General features: G+C 43.6%; 1 protein-coding gene across 3 annotated transcripts in view; it reads left to right on the top strand.

The window, feature by feature from the left end:
- Window positions 1-674: 674 nt before the first annotated feature.
- Window positions 675-16,385, top strand: part of LOC125448251 (glutaminase kidney isoform, mitochondrial-like) — a 57,381-nt gene continuing 41,670 nt past the window's right edge. For 2 of the 3 annotated variants that reach the window (XM_048523402.1, XM_048523403.1), the window contains exons 1-2: window positions 675-1,123; window positions 13,334-13,433. In XM_048523402.1, coding sequence (XP_048379359.1) covers window positions 906-1,123; window positions 13,334-13,433 — 318 coding nt within the window. In that variant the 5' untranslated portion in view covers window positions 675-905. The remainder of the gene's footprint in view (window positions 1,124-13,333; window positions 13,434-16,385) is intronic. The other variant, XM_048523404.1, reaches the window with a different exon arrangement.

The following is a 16,385-nucleotide window of genomic DNA, read 5'->3' on the forward strand; positions in this document are numbered from 1 at the left end:
CTGCCCTTGGCAGTGAGTTCCAGACCCCCTACCACCCTCAGGGGTGAAGAAGATTTTTCTCATCTCTGCTTGAATGTTGTCAGCGTTCACTTTAAATCTGTGGCCCTAGTCACTGCTGAGGAAAACATTTTTCACATCCACTGTCGCCTGGCCCCCTCACAACTTTGCACATTTTCAATCAAATCGCTCCTCAGTTCCAGCTCCAGCCTCCGCAGTATTTCCTTAAGGCCCCTTTAGGCTCAGCGGTTAGCACTGCAGCCTCACAGCAGCAGGGACCTAGGTTCGATTCCAGCCTCGGGCAACTGTCTGTGTGGAGTCTGCATATTCTCCTCGTGTCTGCGTGGGTTGATGTGCAGGCTAGGCTGATCGGCCATGCTAAATTCCCCGTAGTGTTCAGGGGTGTGTGGGCTATAGAGGGATGGGTCTGGGTGGGATGCTCCAAGGGGCAGTGTGGACTTGTTGGGCCGAAGGGCCTGTTTCCACACTGTAGGGAATCTAATCTAAGCTGCCAATTCTGGTACGTTCTCACGAATCTCCTCTGACCCTTCTCTAGGGCAACTCTATCCTTCCGGTGACCACGCCATGACCGCCGTCGGCAGCCCAGTGGCAAATCTGTCTGACGTCAGCGATGTCCAGGCAGAGCTCGGGCACCGCCCCCACAGGGAGCAAGCTTCTGTTTGGGCGGGCGTCCTGTCATTTTCGTCCCACCTCCACTCGTAAAGTTTGTGGCACACGCGGTGCAAGCATCGTTAGATGAAAGTGCGGAGGGAATTTGATTGACAATCTGAGGCGGAGGGGGGAGAAACGGAGTTGGTGTAAGGGCCGAAGAAAGGAAGAGTTGACGAGACAGATCTTTTCCCTCCAATATATTACCGAAGAGGGAAATGCGCTAAGCGTTGTCAAGAATGCATCGTTTAAAATTCCTGCCTTGCTTCACAGCCGGTGCCTGTCACTTCAGAGTCGAAAATGTTTTGGGGAAACCCAACGGCTTTGTCAATCGGTGGTGGAAATGGCAACATTCCCCCAGGGGGCGAGCGACGAGCGGCGCTGACAGAAATCCCCTCCTGACAGCTTCCAAATCCCCGCTGAAAAAGAATGAGAATGGAGACCCTCCGAAAGAACCGTGAGTAAAACACACACCCGCCACAGATCCCGAACTCTAGCTTAGTTGACAGCGACGTCGCAGATCTGTCAGCATATGTGAAGAGAAAGAGGCAGATTAACATTAATTTGACGCTAGATTCCCCAGCCTTAATTTTTGTTCACACTGACAGGTCGAATCTGTCTCTTTTTACTTCTTTCACCTACTTTTATTTCGAAGATTCGCTGAACTCTAAAGCTGACGTCGTGGATTAAATACAACTAGATAAGACTGGGTTGTCACGGTCTTGACCATCTGAGTGGACTTGACTGTAAACGGCACCTCTTCTAACGCTACCCGAAGCACATAAGGGAATTGAGTAAAAATTTATGGTTCACGCTAACTTTTTTTGCTGTGTTGCGGTAAGTTTAGCGAAGCGATACTCTCAGAATTCTAGGTACCGCTGTATGGAATCGTTCACCCTTGGTTAGAAAGAATGTACCAACAAGTGCTCCTGTGTTGTAATATCTCTCTTTATTCAAAATACATTCATAACAGCACACGGGACGGGAAAAAAGTCCTGCTCAAAAATAAGCGCTTAAAAATAATTAGCCCTTTGAGCAATTTTTCGCGTCAATTAACCTACAGGTTATAAGCGTTTGAATTTACAATGATGTGATAGAGGGCAGTAGTTCAAGAAGGCAGCTCACCTTCTCCAGGGCGATTAGGAATGAGTATTGACCCACTCGATGAAGGAATAAAACAAATATGCGAGTCTTTGGTCAAAAAGTGGTGTTTGAGAAAGTCAGACTTGTCACACTTCGCGGGTGCAGCGTTAATCACAAATGCTGGATACGGTTGCCTGAAGGCAATATTCCCACAACCCAACTCCACTTCGCAATACAGGTAAAGGCCCTCGAGCGTATTCTGCCTGGCCAAAACACCTGGATGCCATTTGCATCACAGTACACTCCCTCCACACAGATCAATGTAATCTCCTGTCAAAAATAAAGGGGAAATAGATAGAAGAAATAGACAAAAATTGGGAAGATTTATTTCTAAACCAGATGCTAGCCTGTTCCACAGGGCTACTATTCTCTGGGCCAAGAATCACCACCTGACCACTAACTGACCTGGTTCTGGGCTTATAAGCTTAAAATGATATAACTGCCACCTCTTCCCTGCAACCTCCCTAGCCTATTTATTTGAAACAAACAGTTAACTGGACTGCAATCTACTGTATCATAATCTTTTTAGACAGTCACTCTGAATTAAGGAAGACTTGTTTTCACTCTGGTTCAATAGATTCTGAGATGGCTGAGTCCAGTACATGTGTGGCAGGCTCTGCCACATGTGAACAGGTTGTGATTAAAGGTGGATTCTTTGCAGGTTTAGGTGCTCCTCTGATGTTTCCATCAAAGTCTCTTGATGGTATCAATATCTTCCTAAATGAGTCTTCTCCATTTTTGGTTGGTCTTAAACTAGGATCTTTCATGAGCCAGTGGGAAATGTTTGGCCTCTTCAGGGAGGCTTTGAGGACATTTCTAAATTTCCACTGTCCTACTCGAAGTCTGAGTCAAGCATATGCTACATAAGGACATAACAAATGGGAGCAGGAGGAAGACATTTGGCTCTGCCATTCAATAAGACCATAGCTGATTTTCTACTCCGACGCAATTTTTCTGCACTTTAACTGGGGTAGGGATTCCAGAGTCTAATATTAAATATACAAGCAACTTGTCCTACCCAGCAGAGCTTGTCTTGAGTGATCAGCATCTCGATGCTGGACATGTTGGTCTGGGAGAGGATGCTGTTGGACCACCATTCTTGCCACTGGATTTGGAGGATCTTGTGAAAACACCACCAGTATTTTGAGGTGCTGTTCTCACTTGAACATTGAGATACACCCCTTAATCTATGCTTCTCTAACTTGTAGAATTCCAACCTCACTTGTCTAGTTTGATAACTAGGATTGTAACTAATTAATCTTTGCCTTAGGCAACTGGGTCATGGTCCTATTGCTACTCAGTGGGGAAAATAGATCTGTGGGCTGGTCATCAGTCACCTGATGACTACATGTGACTGGCATAGTAGCTGATATGATAGTGCTCTCCTGGATGCAAATATTTGAGGATAATGATCACCTTGATTTGCCATCAACACTGTACATTAATTGCCTGTTGGCTGCAGATGTATGTCCTTGTAGTTGGAGGCAAAATTCAAGTGGCTCCTTGCGACCCCAGGGCATGTGGATGAAGTTCCACTTGTTTCATGAGGAAACATGGCATGGACCACAGATACAGTTGGTGCCATTATGATAAGCAGCTTAGCTGACTATTGATTGTGCTTCATGTCTCTTGCTATTTCCACTTCAATCCTAAAATACTGCATTTGGGGCACATCCAAACCAACTCCCAGGGTATGCTTTGAGTTCAGTTGTTACCTGCCTCTGCACTCCGGCTTGACTTTTTCTGAAAGCTGATATCAAACCAACTTTTTTGGTGCCTTATCACCTGCATCTGCTCTGCCATAACCCTGTACATATGTAACTTGCAGATCACTTTCCAGTGATTTAGTGCGCATTATGTATTTAGGATGCTGAAGCCCAAACTTGTAACTGTAAAATATAATACCCAAAAAAATTTAGTCATATTCAGAAAATAGTACATTGAAACAAATAGTACATTGAAACAAGAAGTCTCCAATAAAAGCACAACACTACAACTGATATGTAAACAGGACCCAGGTTACACAAGAAGTTCACTTAAAATCCCCTCTGAGAGGGGAAAATGCAGTCCTGTTGCAAAAGCTGAATAATTGCCCTTAATACTCAAAATACATGCAAATACATCCATGGCATCAAGACAAGATGAAATCTGTGCTGATGCTCTAGCGCACAATATGGCCAGAGGAAAGATTTATGCACAGATAAACAGTGTACCTACAGTTTGTGCCACTGCATGACCCCCTGCCCATCCCCTGCACTTGTGCAGCCAACACAGATGACAAAATCTAAATTCAGTTTTCTATGATGTAATAATATTGTAAACCCCTTAGCTGGCTACCCCACCACCCTCTGATAGATGTCATATTCCTCTGGTACAATCTATCACTGTACCTGAAATTGTTTGGTAGAATGGTACTATATATTGTAGCGTCAACACAATGCACTATGCCATAGCAAGCACGTTTCCTCTACTCTGAGACATGCTGAAGGACTTGCACTTCAGGTGTTCAAGGGAACAAATGGTGTAAACCAGAGTTGATCCCTAGGTAGAGACAGTAGGAACTGCAGATGCTGGAGAATGAGATAACAAGGTGTGCAGCTGGATGAACACAGCAGGCCAAGCAGCATCAGAGGAGTGGGAAGGCTGACATTTTGGGCCTAGGCCCTTCATCAGAAATCTGAATTCAGATTTCAGAAGAAAGGTCTAGGCCTGAAACGTCAGCCTTCCTGTTCTGATGCTGCAATATCCCTGGGTAGTTCTTGTCTCCTAGCAGCAATAGCAAAGACCTGAGGCAGGTTTCCACCTACTCAGCTGATGTACAAACGGTCACTGACACTGGAATCAAATTTAAAATGATAACAAAGACGTATTGACTTAAATGCAATTTTTCCGAATGTAATGGTCCCAATACACTGAGGCTGCTACCAAAATTGGGAATGTCCCAGGAGGTACAGTCTCATGTCATTGTGATTCAAAGAATCTTCCTGCAAAGAGGCCACTTAACCCATCACACATGTGCTGGCTCTTCGAATTTAGTCCTAGCGAGTTCTTCTTCTCTAGAACTTTCTAAATCAACCTCCTTCAAGTACTTCTCCATTCTTCTTTAAAGTTCCAATGATACCTGATTTTTTTTACCACCCTTTCAGGTAGTGCTCCAGATCTTAAAATTCCTTTTTGTGAAGAAATTTCTGTTCTTTTTTATGCAGCTGATTTTAAATCTACAACTTCTAATTACCAACCCACTTGTCTGTCAAAACTCTCATGATTTTAAATATTTCTATTTAAATAAGAAGCATTTCCACACAAGGGGTGGTAGGTAGAGAACAAAGAACAAAAAATTGCAGTGCAGGAGCAGGCCCTTAAGCCCTCCAAGCCTGCACTGATCCAGATTCTCTATCTAAACCTGTTGCCTGTTTTCCAAGGATCTGTATCCCTCTGCTCCCTGCCCATTCATCTATCTGTCTAGATACATGTTAAAAGATGCTAACGTGTCTGCGTCTACCATCTCCACTGGCAACACGTTCCAGGCACCCACCACCCTCTGTGTAGAGAACGTTCCACGCATATCTCCCTTTAAACTTTCCACCTGGCACCCACTCTGGGGAAAAGCTTCTTGCTATCCACCCTGTCTATACATCTCATGATTTTTGTAAGACCTCAATCAAGTTTCCCCCAACCCCCCAACCTCTGTCTTTCTAATGTAAATAATCCTAATCTACTCAACCTCTCTTCATTGCTAGTGCCTTCCATACCAGGCAACATTCTGGTGAACCTCCTCTGCACCATCTCCAAAGCATCCACATCCTTTTGGTAATGTGGTGATCAGAACTGAATGCAGTATTCCAAATGTGGTCGAACACTTGTATAGGACTTTGGTAACATGATCTGACAACTCTTGTACTCAACACCCCGTGTGATGAATGAAAGCATGCCATATGCCGCCTTGACCACTCTATCAATTTGCGTTGTCACCTTCGGGGTACAATGGACTTGAACACCCAGATTGCTCTGCATCAGTTTTCCCCAGGGTGCTTCCATTTACCGTATAGTTCGCTCTTGAATTGGATTTTCCAAAATGCATCACCTCACATTTCAAGAAGGGTCTAGGCCCACAATGTAAACTTTCCTGCACCTCTGCTAGTTGACCTGGTGTTTTCATCCAGCTCTACACCTTGCTACCTCACTTGCCTAGATTGACTCCATCTGCCCAATCGCACTATTCTGCTGCATTCTTCGACAGTCTCTTTCACTATCTGCTACTCCACCAATCTTGGTGTCATCTGCAAACTTGCTAGTCAGACCATCTATACTTTCCTCCAGATCACTTATGTATGTCACAAACAACAGTGGTCCCAACACAGATCCCTGTGGAACACCAGTGGTCACAGTTCTCCCTTTTTGAGAAACTCCTTCCACTAAACTCTGTCTCCTGTTGCCCAGCCAGTTCTCTATCCATCTACCTAGTAAACCCTGGACCCCATGCAACTTCAATTTCTCCATCAGCCTGCCATGGGGAACCTTATCAAATGCCTTACAGAAGTCTGTGTATATGACATCCTCAGCCCTTCCCTCATCTATCAACTTGGTCACTTCCTCAAAGAATTCTATCAAGTTAGTAAGACACGACCTTCCCTGCACAAAACCATGCTGCCTATCGCTAATAAGCCCACTTTCTTCCAAATGGGAATAGATCCTATCCCTCAGTATCTTCTCCAGCAGCTTCCCCACCACTGGTCAGGCTCACTGGTCTATAATTACCTGGATTATCCTCCCTACCCTTCTTAAACAAGGAGACAACTTTAGCAGTCCTCCAGGACCTCGCCCGTGCTTAAGGATGCTGCAAAGATATCTGTTAAGGCCCCAGCTATTTCGCTATTCCCCTCTTGCTTCCTTCAGTGACCTGGGGACTTGTCTACCCCCATGCCTTTTAAAATACCCGACACTTCCCCTCCTTATGCCGACTTGACCGAGGGTAATCAAACATCTATCCTTAACCTCAACATCTGTATGTCCCTCTCCTCAGTGAATAACTATGCAAAGTACTCATTAAGAATCTCACTCATGTTTCTCTGACTCCTCGCATAACTTCCCTCCTTTGTCCTTGAGTGGGCCAACCCTTTCTCTAGTTACCCTCTTGCTCTTTTCGCCTTCTTAATTCCTTGTTTCAGATTGGTCCTACTTTCCTGATTCTTCCAAAGCTTCATCTGTTTTCAGTCACCTAGATCTTATGTATGCTTCCTTTCTTCTCTTTGCTAGTCTCTCAATTTCACCTATAATTCATGGTTCCCTAATCTTGCTCTTTCTATCCCTCATTTTCAGAGCCATGTCTATCCTGTGCTCTAATCAACCTCTCTTTTAAAGCCTCCCACATATCAAATATGGATTTATCCTCAAACAGCTGCTCCCAATCCACATTCCCCAGCTCCTGCCAAATTTTGCTATAGTTGGCCTTTCCCCAATTCAACACTCTTCCTTTAGAACCACTCTCCTCTTTGTCCATCAGTATTCTAAAACTTACAGAATTGTGATCACTATTCCTAAATTATTTCGTACTGAAGCTTCAACCACCTGGCTGGGCTCATTCCCCAACACCAGGTCCAGTATGGACACTTCCTGAGTTGAACTACTTACATACTGCTCTAGAAAACCCTCCTGGATGCTCCTTACAAATTCTGCTCCACCTAAACCCCAAACACTAAGTGAATCCCAGTCAATGTTGGGGAAAATTAAACTCCCATCACCACCACCCTGTTGCTCCTACATCTTTCCATAATCTGTTTACATATTTGTATCTCTATCTCATACTCGCTGTTAGGAGGCCTGTAGTATAGTCTCAACACTGTTACTGCACCCTTCCTATTTCTGAGCTGTGCCCATATTGCTTCACTGCTCAAGTCCTCCTTTAGTGCCCTCCTTCAGCACAGCTGTGATATCATCTTTGACCAGTAATGCAACTCCTCCACCCCTTTTACCTCCCTCTCTATCCTGCCTGAAGCATCTATATCCCAGGATATATAGAACATAGAACATAGAACAGTACAGCACAGAACAGGCCCTTCAGCCCACAATGTTGTGCCGACCATTGATCCTCATGTATGCACCCTCAATATAGTTGCCAATCTTGCCTTTCCCTCAACCAAGTCTCTAATAGCAACAACATCATACTCCCAGGTACTAATCCAAGCCCTAAATTCATCTGCCTTATCTACTACACTTCTTGCTTTTAAACAAATGCACCTCAGACCACCTGTCCATCTGCGTTCATCATCTGCTCCCTGCCTACTCTTCACCTCAGTCACACTGACTCCATTATCTAGTTCCTTTTTTACAGGCTTTAGTTACTACCTCCTTTTTTTATTGTCCACTCGCCTCCTCCCATTTGGTTCCCATTTCTCCCCCCCCGCCCGCCCGCCACACTAGTTTAGTTTAAACCCTCGCCAATAGTGTTGGCAAAAGCACCCCCAAGGACATTGGTTCCAGTCCTGCCCAGATGTAGACTGTCCAATTTGTAATAGTTTTCCCCCCCACCCCCAGAACCAGTCCCAATGTCTCAAAAATCTGAACCCCTTCCTCCTGCACCATCTCTCAAGCCACTCACTTATCCTGCCTATTCTTTCATTTCTACTCTGACTAACACGTGCCACTGGTAGCAATCCTGAGATTACTACCTCTGAGGTCCTACTTTTTAACTTGGCTCCTGACTCTCTCTCTCAATTCTGCTTGTAGGACCTCATCCCCAATATCATTGGTGCCTGTATGCATCACGACAGCTGGCTGTTCACCCTCCCGCTTCAGAATGTCCTGCAGTCAATCCAGGACATCCCTGACCCATGCAACTGGGAGGCAACATCCGATTTGGGAGTCTTGCTTTCAACCACAACAGCCCATCTACTCCCATACAATCAAATCCCTTATGACTATAGCCCTTCCACTCTTTTTGTTTTTTTATCACCTGCACTCTTCTGTACAGCAGAGCCAGCCACAGTGCCATGAACCTGGCTACTGCTGCCTTCCCCTGGTGAGCCATCCCCCCCCAACAGTATCCAAAATGGTGTAAGATAACAAAATGTGAAGCTGGATGAACACTGCAGGCCAAGCAGCATCTCAGGATCACAGAAGCTGATGTTTCGGGCCTAGACCCTTCATCGGAGAGGTTTTGTGCTCCTGAGATGCTGCTTGGCCTGCAGTGTTCATCCAGCTTCACATTTTGTTATCTTGGATTCTCCAGCATCTGCAGTTCCCATTATCTCTCTCAGATCCTGTTTTGGAGGGAGATGACCGCAGGGGACATCTGCACTTCCTTCCTGCTTTCTTTCTGTTTGGTCACCCATTCCCTTTCTCCCTCAGCAATCCTAATCTGTGGTGTGGCCAATTTGCTGAACATGCTATTCATGACTTCCTCAGCATTGTGGATACTCCAGTGTGTTCATCTGCAGCTCCAGAGCTGTCATGTGGTCTAACGAGAGCTGCAGCTAGACACTTCCTGCACGTGTAGGAGTCAGGGGCATCAGCCACATCCCTGAGCTCCCACATTGAGCAAGAGGAGCATAACACAGGTCTGGGATCTCCTGCCACTTTTTTCTCTTAAGCTTAGCTTAGTCCTACTATAATATCAAATACTAGATAAATGAAACAAAAAAAATTGCACCAAATCACTCTACTTACCAGCACATGATTTACACAAGAGCTTTGGAACTTTCTTTCACAAATTGAAGTTGATGCTATATCAGTAGCTAGTTTTTAAATATGGGATAGATAAATTTTTGTTCAGCAAAGGTATTAAGAGGTATGGACCAAAGGCAAGCATATGGAGTTAAACTATAGATCAATCGCATAACCAGCTCGCGAGACTGCTCGGCTTACTCCTGTTCCTATGTTCCTAAAACAACATTTCAGCTGTAAACAGACTTGGAAAGGAGTTCTTCATTGAGTTCTTTCTGGGGTTTAATAGTTCTTGCAAGCTATTTTGAGCACTTGTCAAACCTGTCTTTTCTAATTTTACCAATATGCAAATATTAATTGACTTTAGCAGTGTCAACTGTGATTCAGTGGTCAGCACTCTCTCACCTTGAGCCAAAAGATTGGATTCAAGCCTACATCTTGGACTTGAACCACAATGCTGGAGATTTCCTTCAGATGCCTGTTTTACTGGCTCAGGTGAGTGCTAATGATCCCATGAAAGAGTTACAACAAGAAAAGAATGTCCTTTGAGTGTCACCCAGCATCTTAGCCAACATTCTTCCAACGGCCAACAAGTCTTGCTTGTGGGACTGTACTGTGTGCAAAATGACTTCCGTGGTTATCTATGAAATCAGTTACGATGTAGTCATGTATTATATGTGAAATACTTTGCTTCTGAGTTGTTAGGCGTTGTATCGAAGCAAGATTTTCCCTTGTTAAAAGGTGTGAAGGTAGCTCGAACTAATTGATCTGAGGTTGCTTCCTCAGGCTACTTCTCACCCATCATCTTTCTGCCATGGTCATAACCCTTTCCACAATGAATACCCCTTTATAAGCAAAAATTCACATATGGTACTGTTATGGTATGATCCTGTATATTATCTATATCTATTACTCCTTCATAGATGACATCTTGAGGACTTAGAATATATATTTACTCATGAACAATTTTAACTCACCATTCTGCTAGTGTTCTTGGTTGAAAGGACAGGGTGACCTTTTCTTGATCTTCAAGTATGTTGCCTCTGAATGATCCTGTATCAAATCACATGTCTGTCTGTCTCCCAATCCCTCTTGACAAATGAACCTGCAGGCTGCTTCTCACCACTTTCTTTTCTGTGCGAATACATACCATGCTCACCACCTCAACTCCAGTTCTGACTGTATGCATTAGTTTAAAACTTCTATATATTTATCTCATCTCTTAGCAGGACCGTCTAGCTTCTCCTCCTCAATATCATCCACTAACTGCTGAAAACTTTCCACTGTACATAACCTCTGTAATTACTTTCTCTAATGGTCACCTTGCCAGTGACCTTGTTCTATATTCTACACTCTTCTAACTGGATATAGTGTGTGTGTGGTGGATAAGATACTTGGACTGGATGCGATGCATCCAAGGACAGGCAGAAGCGAGGGTGGAAATTGCAAAAACACTGGCCATAATTTTTCAGTCTTCCTTAGACTTGTGGCTCATAGCAGACAACTGAAGAATTGCAAAGGTTGCACCCTTTTTCAAAAAAAATAAGGATAAGCCAAGGAACTACAGACCAGTCAGTTTAACTTTGGCTGAGACATCTTTAGAATCAATAATTCAGAACAAAACACACTTGTCCATGTGACTATCAATTAATTTAAAAGCTAGCATGAATTTCCTAAGGGAAAATCATGTTTAACTTGGAGTTTTTAAAGAGGTAATGAAAGTTTGAAGGCAAAGCAGTCAATTTGAGATACATGGACTTCCAAAGTTAGTTTGATATGGTGCCACACAGCCTTGTGAGCAAAGTTTATACCTCATGAAAAGGACAGCAGCAATATGGATATGAAACTGGCCGAGTGACGAGAAATAGGGTAGTGGTTAATGAATGTTTTTCAGGCTGGGAGAAGGTTCCAAGTGGTCTGTGTAAGGATCCTCACTTCTCCTCCTGTTATATATTAGTAGCCTAGACCTTGACGTACAAGGCACAATTTCTAAATTATCAGATGATACAAAATCTGGAAGCATCATGAACTTTGAAGAAAATAATGTAGAACTTCAAAAGGATATAGACAAGTTGGTGCAGTGAGTAGACATGTGGCAAATGAAGTTCAAAGTGGAGAAATGTGAAGTAATTCATTTTTGGTAGGAAGAACATGGACTGACAACATGAAGGAGACAATTTTGTTTCGAGTGCAGAAGCAGAAGAACCTTGGTTAAGATTGCACGACCAGTTGAGAGCATGATTAATAAAGCATATACTATACTAGGTTTTATTAATGGGGCATAGAGTACAAGACCAAGGAGGTTGTTTTATTTCAACATAAAGTGGTGGAAAATGCAGTGGGTCTGGCAGTATCTGTAGGGAAGCAGAGTTAATGTTTTGAGTCCCATGACTCCTCTTCAGAACTGAACAGGGTAGGAAAATGGAGATATTTATGTTGACAAAGGGGGAGAAGGAGCGAATGGAAGATGGTGAGGGTGCCCAAAGCAAAAGACAAGAGTGCTATTGGTAGTGAAGGGGAGATATCATTGCAATATCAAAGATATTCAATCATGAGAGAAAATATGGAGAATCTGTTCCCACTTGTGAGGATTAAAAATGAGGGAGCATGGATTCAAGTCATTGGTGAAAGAAGCAAAAGTGCTTAAGGTCTGGAATGCACTCAGTGTGGTGGAAGCAAGTTCAACTGAATCTTTGAAAAGGGAATTAAATGATTATCTCAAAAATAGTGCAGGATTATGCAGAGAAAGTGGGAGAATGGCACTAAGGGAATTGCTTGTTCAGAGAGCTGGTGCAGGCACAATGTGGTAAATTGCCCTCTACTGTAACAATTGTGATGCTGTAACTTTTCAAACTTTGCTGCCTAAGTATCTTGTTGTCCTTTTTTATTCCATCCTTGTTGACCTCTATTGATTCCATGTCCCCTGTAAAATGGTTTGTTCACAATTTCCCCACGACCTCACCTCATTCTACCTCAGTTGCCTTCTCCAGCTGTACGTTCATATATTCTCTCTTGATTCTGCCCTCCTGTGCACTGACCTCCCTACCCTCTAACTTCAACTGTTCTGGCCCTACATTCTGGAAAATTCTCCTAAAACTAATCATTGCTTATTCACCTTTTTTGAGCAAAAATTTCAATCAAGGCAATAGTCGGTGGCTCCAGTAAGTGTAAAAGATTCTTGGCACTTTTCAAAGGCATGCATCAGTGTCCTGGCCACGATTCATCCTTCAAATATCATCAACAATGCATTAACTGATCATTCCTCTCACTTGTTTGTGAAATCTTGCTGTCTGCAAATTAAGCATTGTGCTTGCCTAATTCACATCAGTAACTGCACTTAAACCAGTAATTAGATGTGAAGCACTTTGGCAATCCTTAGGGAATAAATGCAAGCTCTTGTTACCTGCTTGAACCTTCAAAAATCTCCTTCAAAGCTACTGTCTCAACCATCTCTTTTTTTTAACTCTTCCAAAAGTGCTCAGGATCCTCTTCAATGAAGCATCATGAAATCTTTGTGCTACTTTAAATGTTACTTCCTGTTGTTCATCTTAACCTGAATGGTGAACATGTAAAATAAAGTTCCTTTGTACACTATTTTAATCCAATTATTCACCTATCTAAGATCAAATTGAATGCCAGGGTGCTCTGTAAAGGAAATGAAACCGTCAGCACAATACGATCAACCTTTCTTTACTGACCAGTAGTCTGGGTTGATGGCCAGTAATATGGTTTGCAGACAAAACAATGCTTCTACAGGTTGCTGTTGGACAGATCCAGTTGACTGCCCAATCAGGTCAGCTTCTAATCAGTCTCTGTTGAAATGTGATCTATCGTCCCGCTTACTGCGCTTGTCTGTCCCCAGGAGGAAGCACAAACCGGGCCTGATGCCAGGACTGGAGGACATGCTTTTCTACACAATCACCGAGGGACATGAGCAGATTCCGATCCCCAAGTTTATCAGTGTAAGCAAACGCACAGCAAAGGGGCTAAGCTGCCTCGCCTTCTCACTCAAAGCCACATTTATTGTCCTTTGTTACGCCGCTTATGTCTGACCTTTGCTGCACAGCTTTAGTTGTAAAATATCAGACCATGCTTATGCAGATCTCAGGTATTTTTTTTGGACAGCCACTTTTTTAATGAAAAGCTCTTGTATCTCATGGTAAACCTTTATCCCAAGCGCTATTTGCAATCTATGACACTCTTCTCAAACATCAAGATCACATATTCAATGTTTCTCTCATTTTGAAATCTGTTTGATTGACAGCCTGTCTGGGTACTGGTTACCAAAATCTATTGTATAATCTGATCGCTACTGCCTTGCAATACCAGGTGCTCCAACAGCTGTGGCAAACAACAGGTGGATTGAGTTAGTTTTCAATATGTCCAGTGCACTGAGATACTCTTCAGGGACTGGTGGCAGCAGAAGGTGTGGAATAAAGAGCCCTGTGGACAAGGAGTAAGGCCTATCGGAAGAGTCTCATGTACAATGTGCTAAAGGGCCAAAATTTGCAGCAGCGAATAGCAGACCTAGAGTTCGTGGTCGGTCCATCTTCTCAGTGGTAATTGATTGGATATTAATGGAATAAATGGCAGTGAAATTATGAAAATCGGAATCTAGACTTGCCATCAGCTTAACTGCCCCATCCCTGCAATGGAGGTTGGTTAGCTCAGTTGGCTGAATAGCTGGTTTGCAATACAGTGTGGGCCCAATTCCCATACCAGCCAAGGAGCACCATGAAGGTTCCCCCCTGCCCTTCTCAAACTTGACCCTCAAGTTAAATCACCAGCTGGACATGACACAGTGGATCTGCAGATTGATGTTCACTGGAAGGGAAGGTGCTCTCTAAAGATGTATTTTGTTTTACCAAGTACATTAGAAGCACTTGGAGGCCTCCTCTTCAATCAGGGAATGGAGTGTGTTTGGCAAATAAACTACATTTGAATTAAATGCTGCTCTGCTTTGTTTTCCTCTGGTTATCTCCCTTTTTCATCGTCTCCTGGAGGCTCAACTCCTGCAAGATTATATCTCCCATAATCTTGGATCCATATAATCAAAACTTCCTGAAAGTTAATGTCTTGACCATTAACCCTTTTGTAAATCTGTTCCTTCTCCATTTAATGCTGAACTTCTCATCAACAGCAATCTGCCTGAATATTGGAACACTTCATTAAATGTGAAAAGGCTGCTGGGTGTTGTCAGATTTGCAGTGTAAAAGGTTCGGATAGATGTGGTTGCTTGGTGGGGAGAAAAAGCTATCTGAATCCTCCAGAGTAGCAGATGGGCTCTTTGTTTGGACTAAATTATTTAAACACCAGATAGTGTACAGAGCAGGAACGTAGCTGAAAACCAACACTGAGCAAACACTTAAAATAATGCAAACAATTAGCATTCAATAGTGTGGATACGTTAAGCTGTTCTTGTTTTTCAAAAAGGATTGCATGCACTTCTGTTTTTAGCCTGGGCTTAAATTCATAATAACAGGACTGTTATGTCCACTCCATGTGGTTATTGGGGGGCTAGGATGTGGGGAATGACCCACATTCCACAGTTCTCTGTGGGACAGAAGTCCAAAGACTAACAACTCAGAATAAATTCCTCCTCACCATCTTGTAACTGAGATCCTTTGTTACAAAACCATGACCTCTGACTGTAGCCCCCCTCAATAGGGGAAACATTCTCTCAGCATCCAGCATCCACAGCGTCAAAGCTTCCACGCAATCTTGTATGTTTCAATTAGATCACCTCTCATTCTTCCAAACTCCAATGGACACAGGCCCAACCTGGCTGATCTTTCCTCTTCAGACAAACCCTTTCATTCCACAGATCAGCCCAGTGAACATTTTCTGAATGACCTCCAAATTGTGGAGTCATAGAGATACACAGCACAGAAACAGACCCTTTGGGTCCAACTTGTCCATGCTGACCAGATATTTTCTATAAATCTAGTCCTGCTAAACCTTTCCTGTTCATATACCCACTCGGATGCCTTTTAAATGTTTGTAATTGTACCAGCCTCCTCCACTCCCTCTGGTTGCTCATTCCATACATGTGCCACTCTTTGTGCCACTCTTTGCATGAAAAAGTTGCCTGTTAGGTCTGTTTTTATATCTTTCCCTTCTCATCTTAAACCTATGCCCTCTAGGTTTGGACTCCCCTACCCTGGGGAAAAGACCTTGCCTGTTTACCTTATCCATGATTTTATGGATCTCTGTAAAGTACCCCTCAGGCGCTCCAGTGAAAATATCCCCAGCCTATTCAGCCTCTCCCTGTGGCTCACACCCTCCCCTCCGACCCTGACAACGTTCTTTTCTGAACCCGCTCTGGTGTCACGTCATTCGCTCACTAGAATTGCATGCAATATTCCAAAAGTGGCTGAACCAACGTCCCGTACAGCCTCAACATGACCTCCCAACTCCGATACTCAATGCACTGACCGATAAAGGCAAGTTTACCAAATGCCTTCTTCAAGTGTGTCTCCTCTCAAATGACGAGATCAAAACTGTACACAATATCCCAGGTGCGGTCTCACCATTGCCCTGTAAAGTTATACCAAGACTTCCCTTCTTTTACGTCCCTTTATTTTCTCCAGTAATAAAGGTCAACACCAACAAAGGCTCTCTGATGAAGGGTCTAGGCCCGAAACGTCAGCTTTTGTGCTCCTGAGATGCTGCTTGGCCTGCTGTGTTCATCCAGCTCCACACTTTGTTATCAAGGTCAACATTCTATTTGCATTCCTAATTAGTTGCTATTCCCATGTACTAACTTTTTGTGATTCATGTACAAGAACACTTAGAATTCTGATGTACAGAGGGATCTGCAGTCTCTCTCTCTCTCTCTCTCTCTCTCTCTCTCTCTCTCTCTCTCTCTCTCTCTCTCTCTCTCTCTCTCTCTCTCTCTCTCTCTCTCTCTCTCT

The sequence above is a fragment of the Stegostoma tigrinum genome, chromosome X, assembly GCF_030684315.1.
Source record: "Stegostoma tigrinum isolate sSteTig4 chromosome X, sSteTig4.hap1, whole genome shotgun sequence".
NCBI classification, from domain to species: Eukaryota; Metazoa; Chordata; class Chondrichthyes; order Orectolobiformes; family Stegostomatidae; genus Stegostoma; species Stegostoma tigrinum.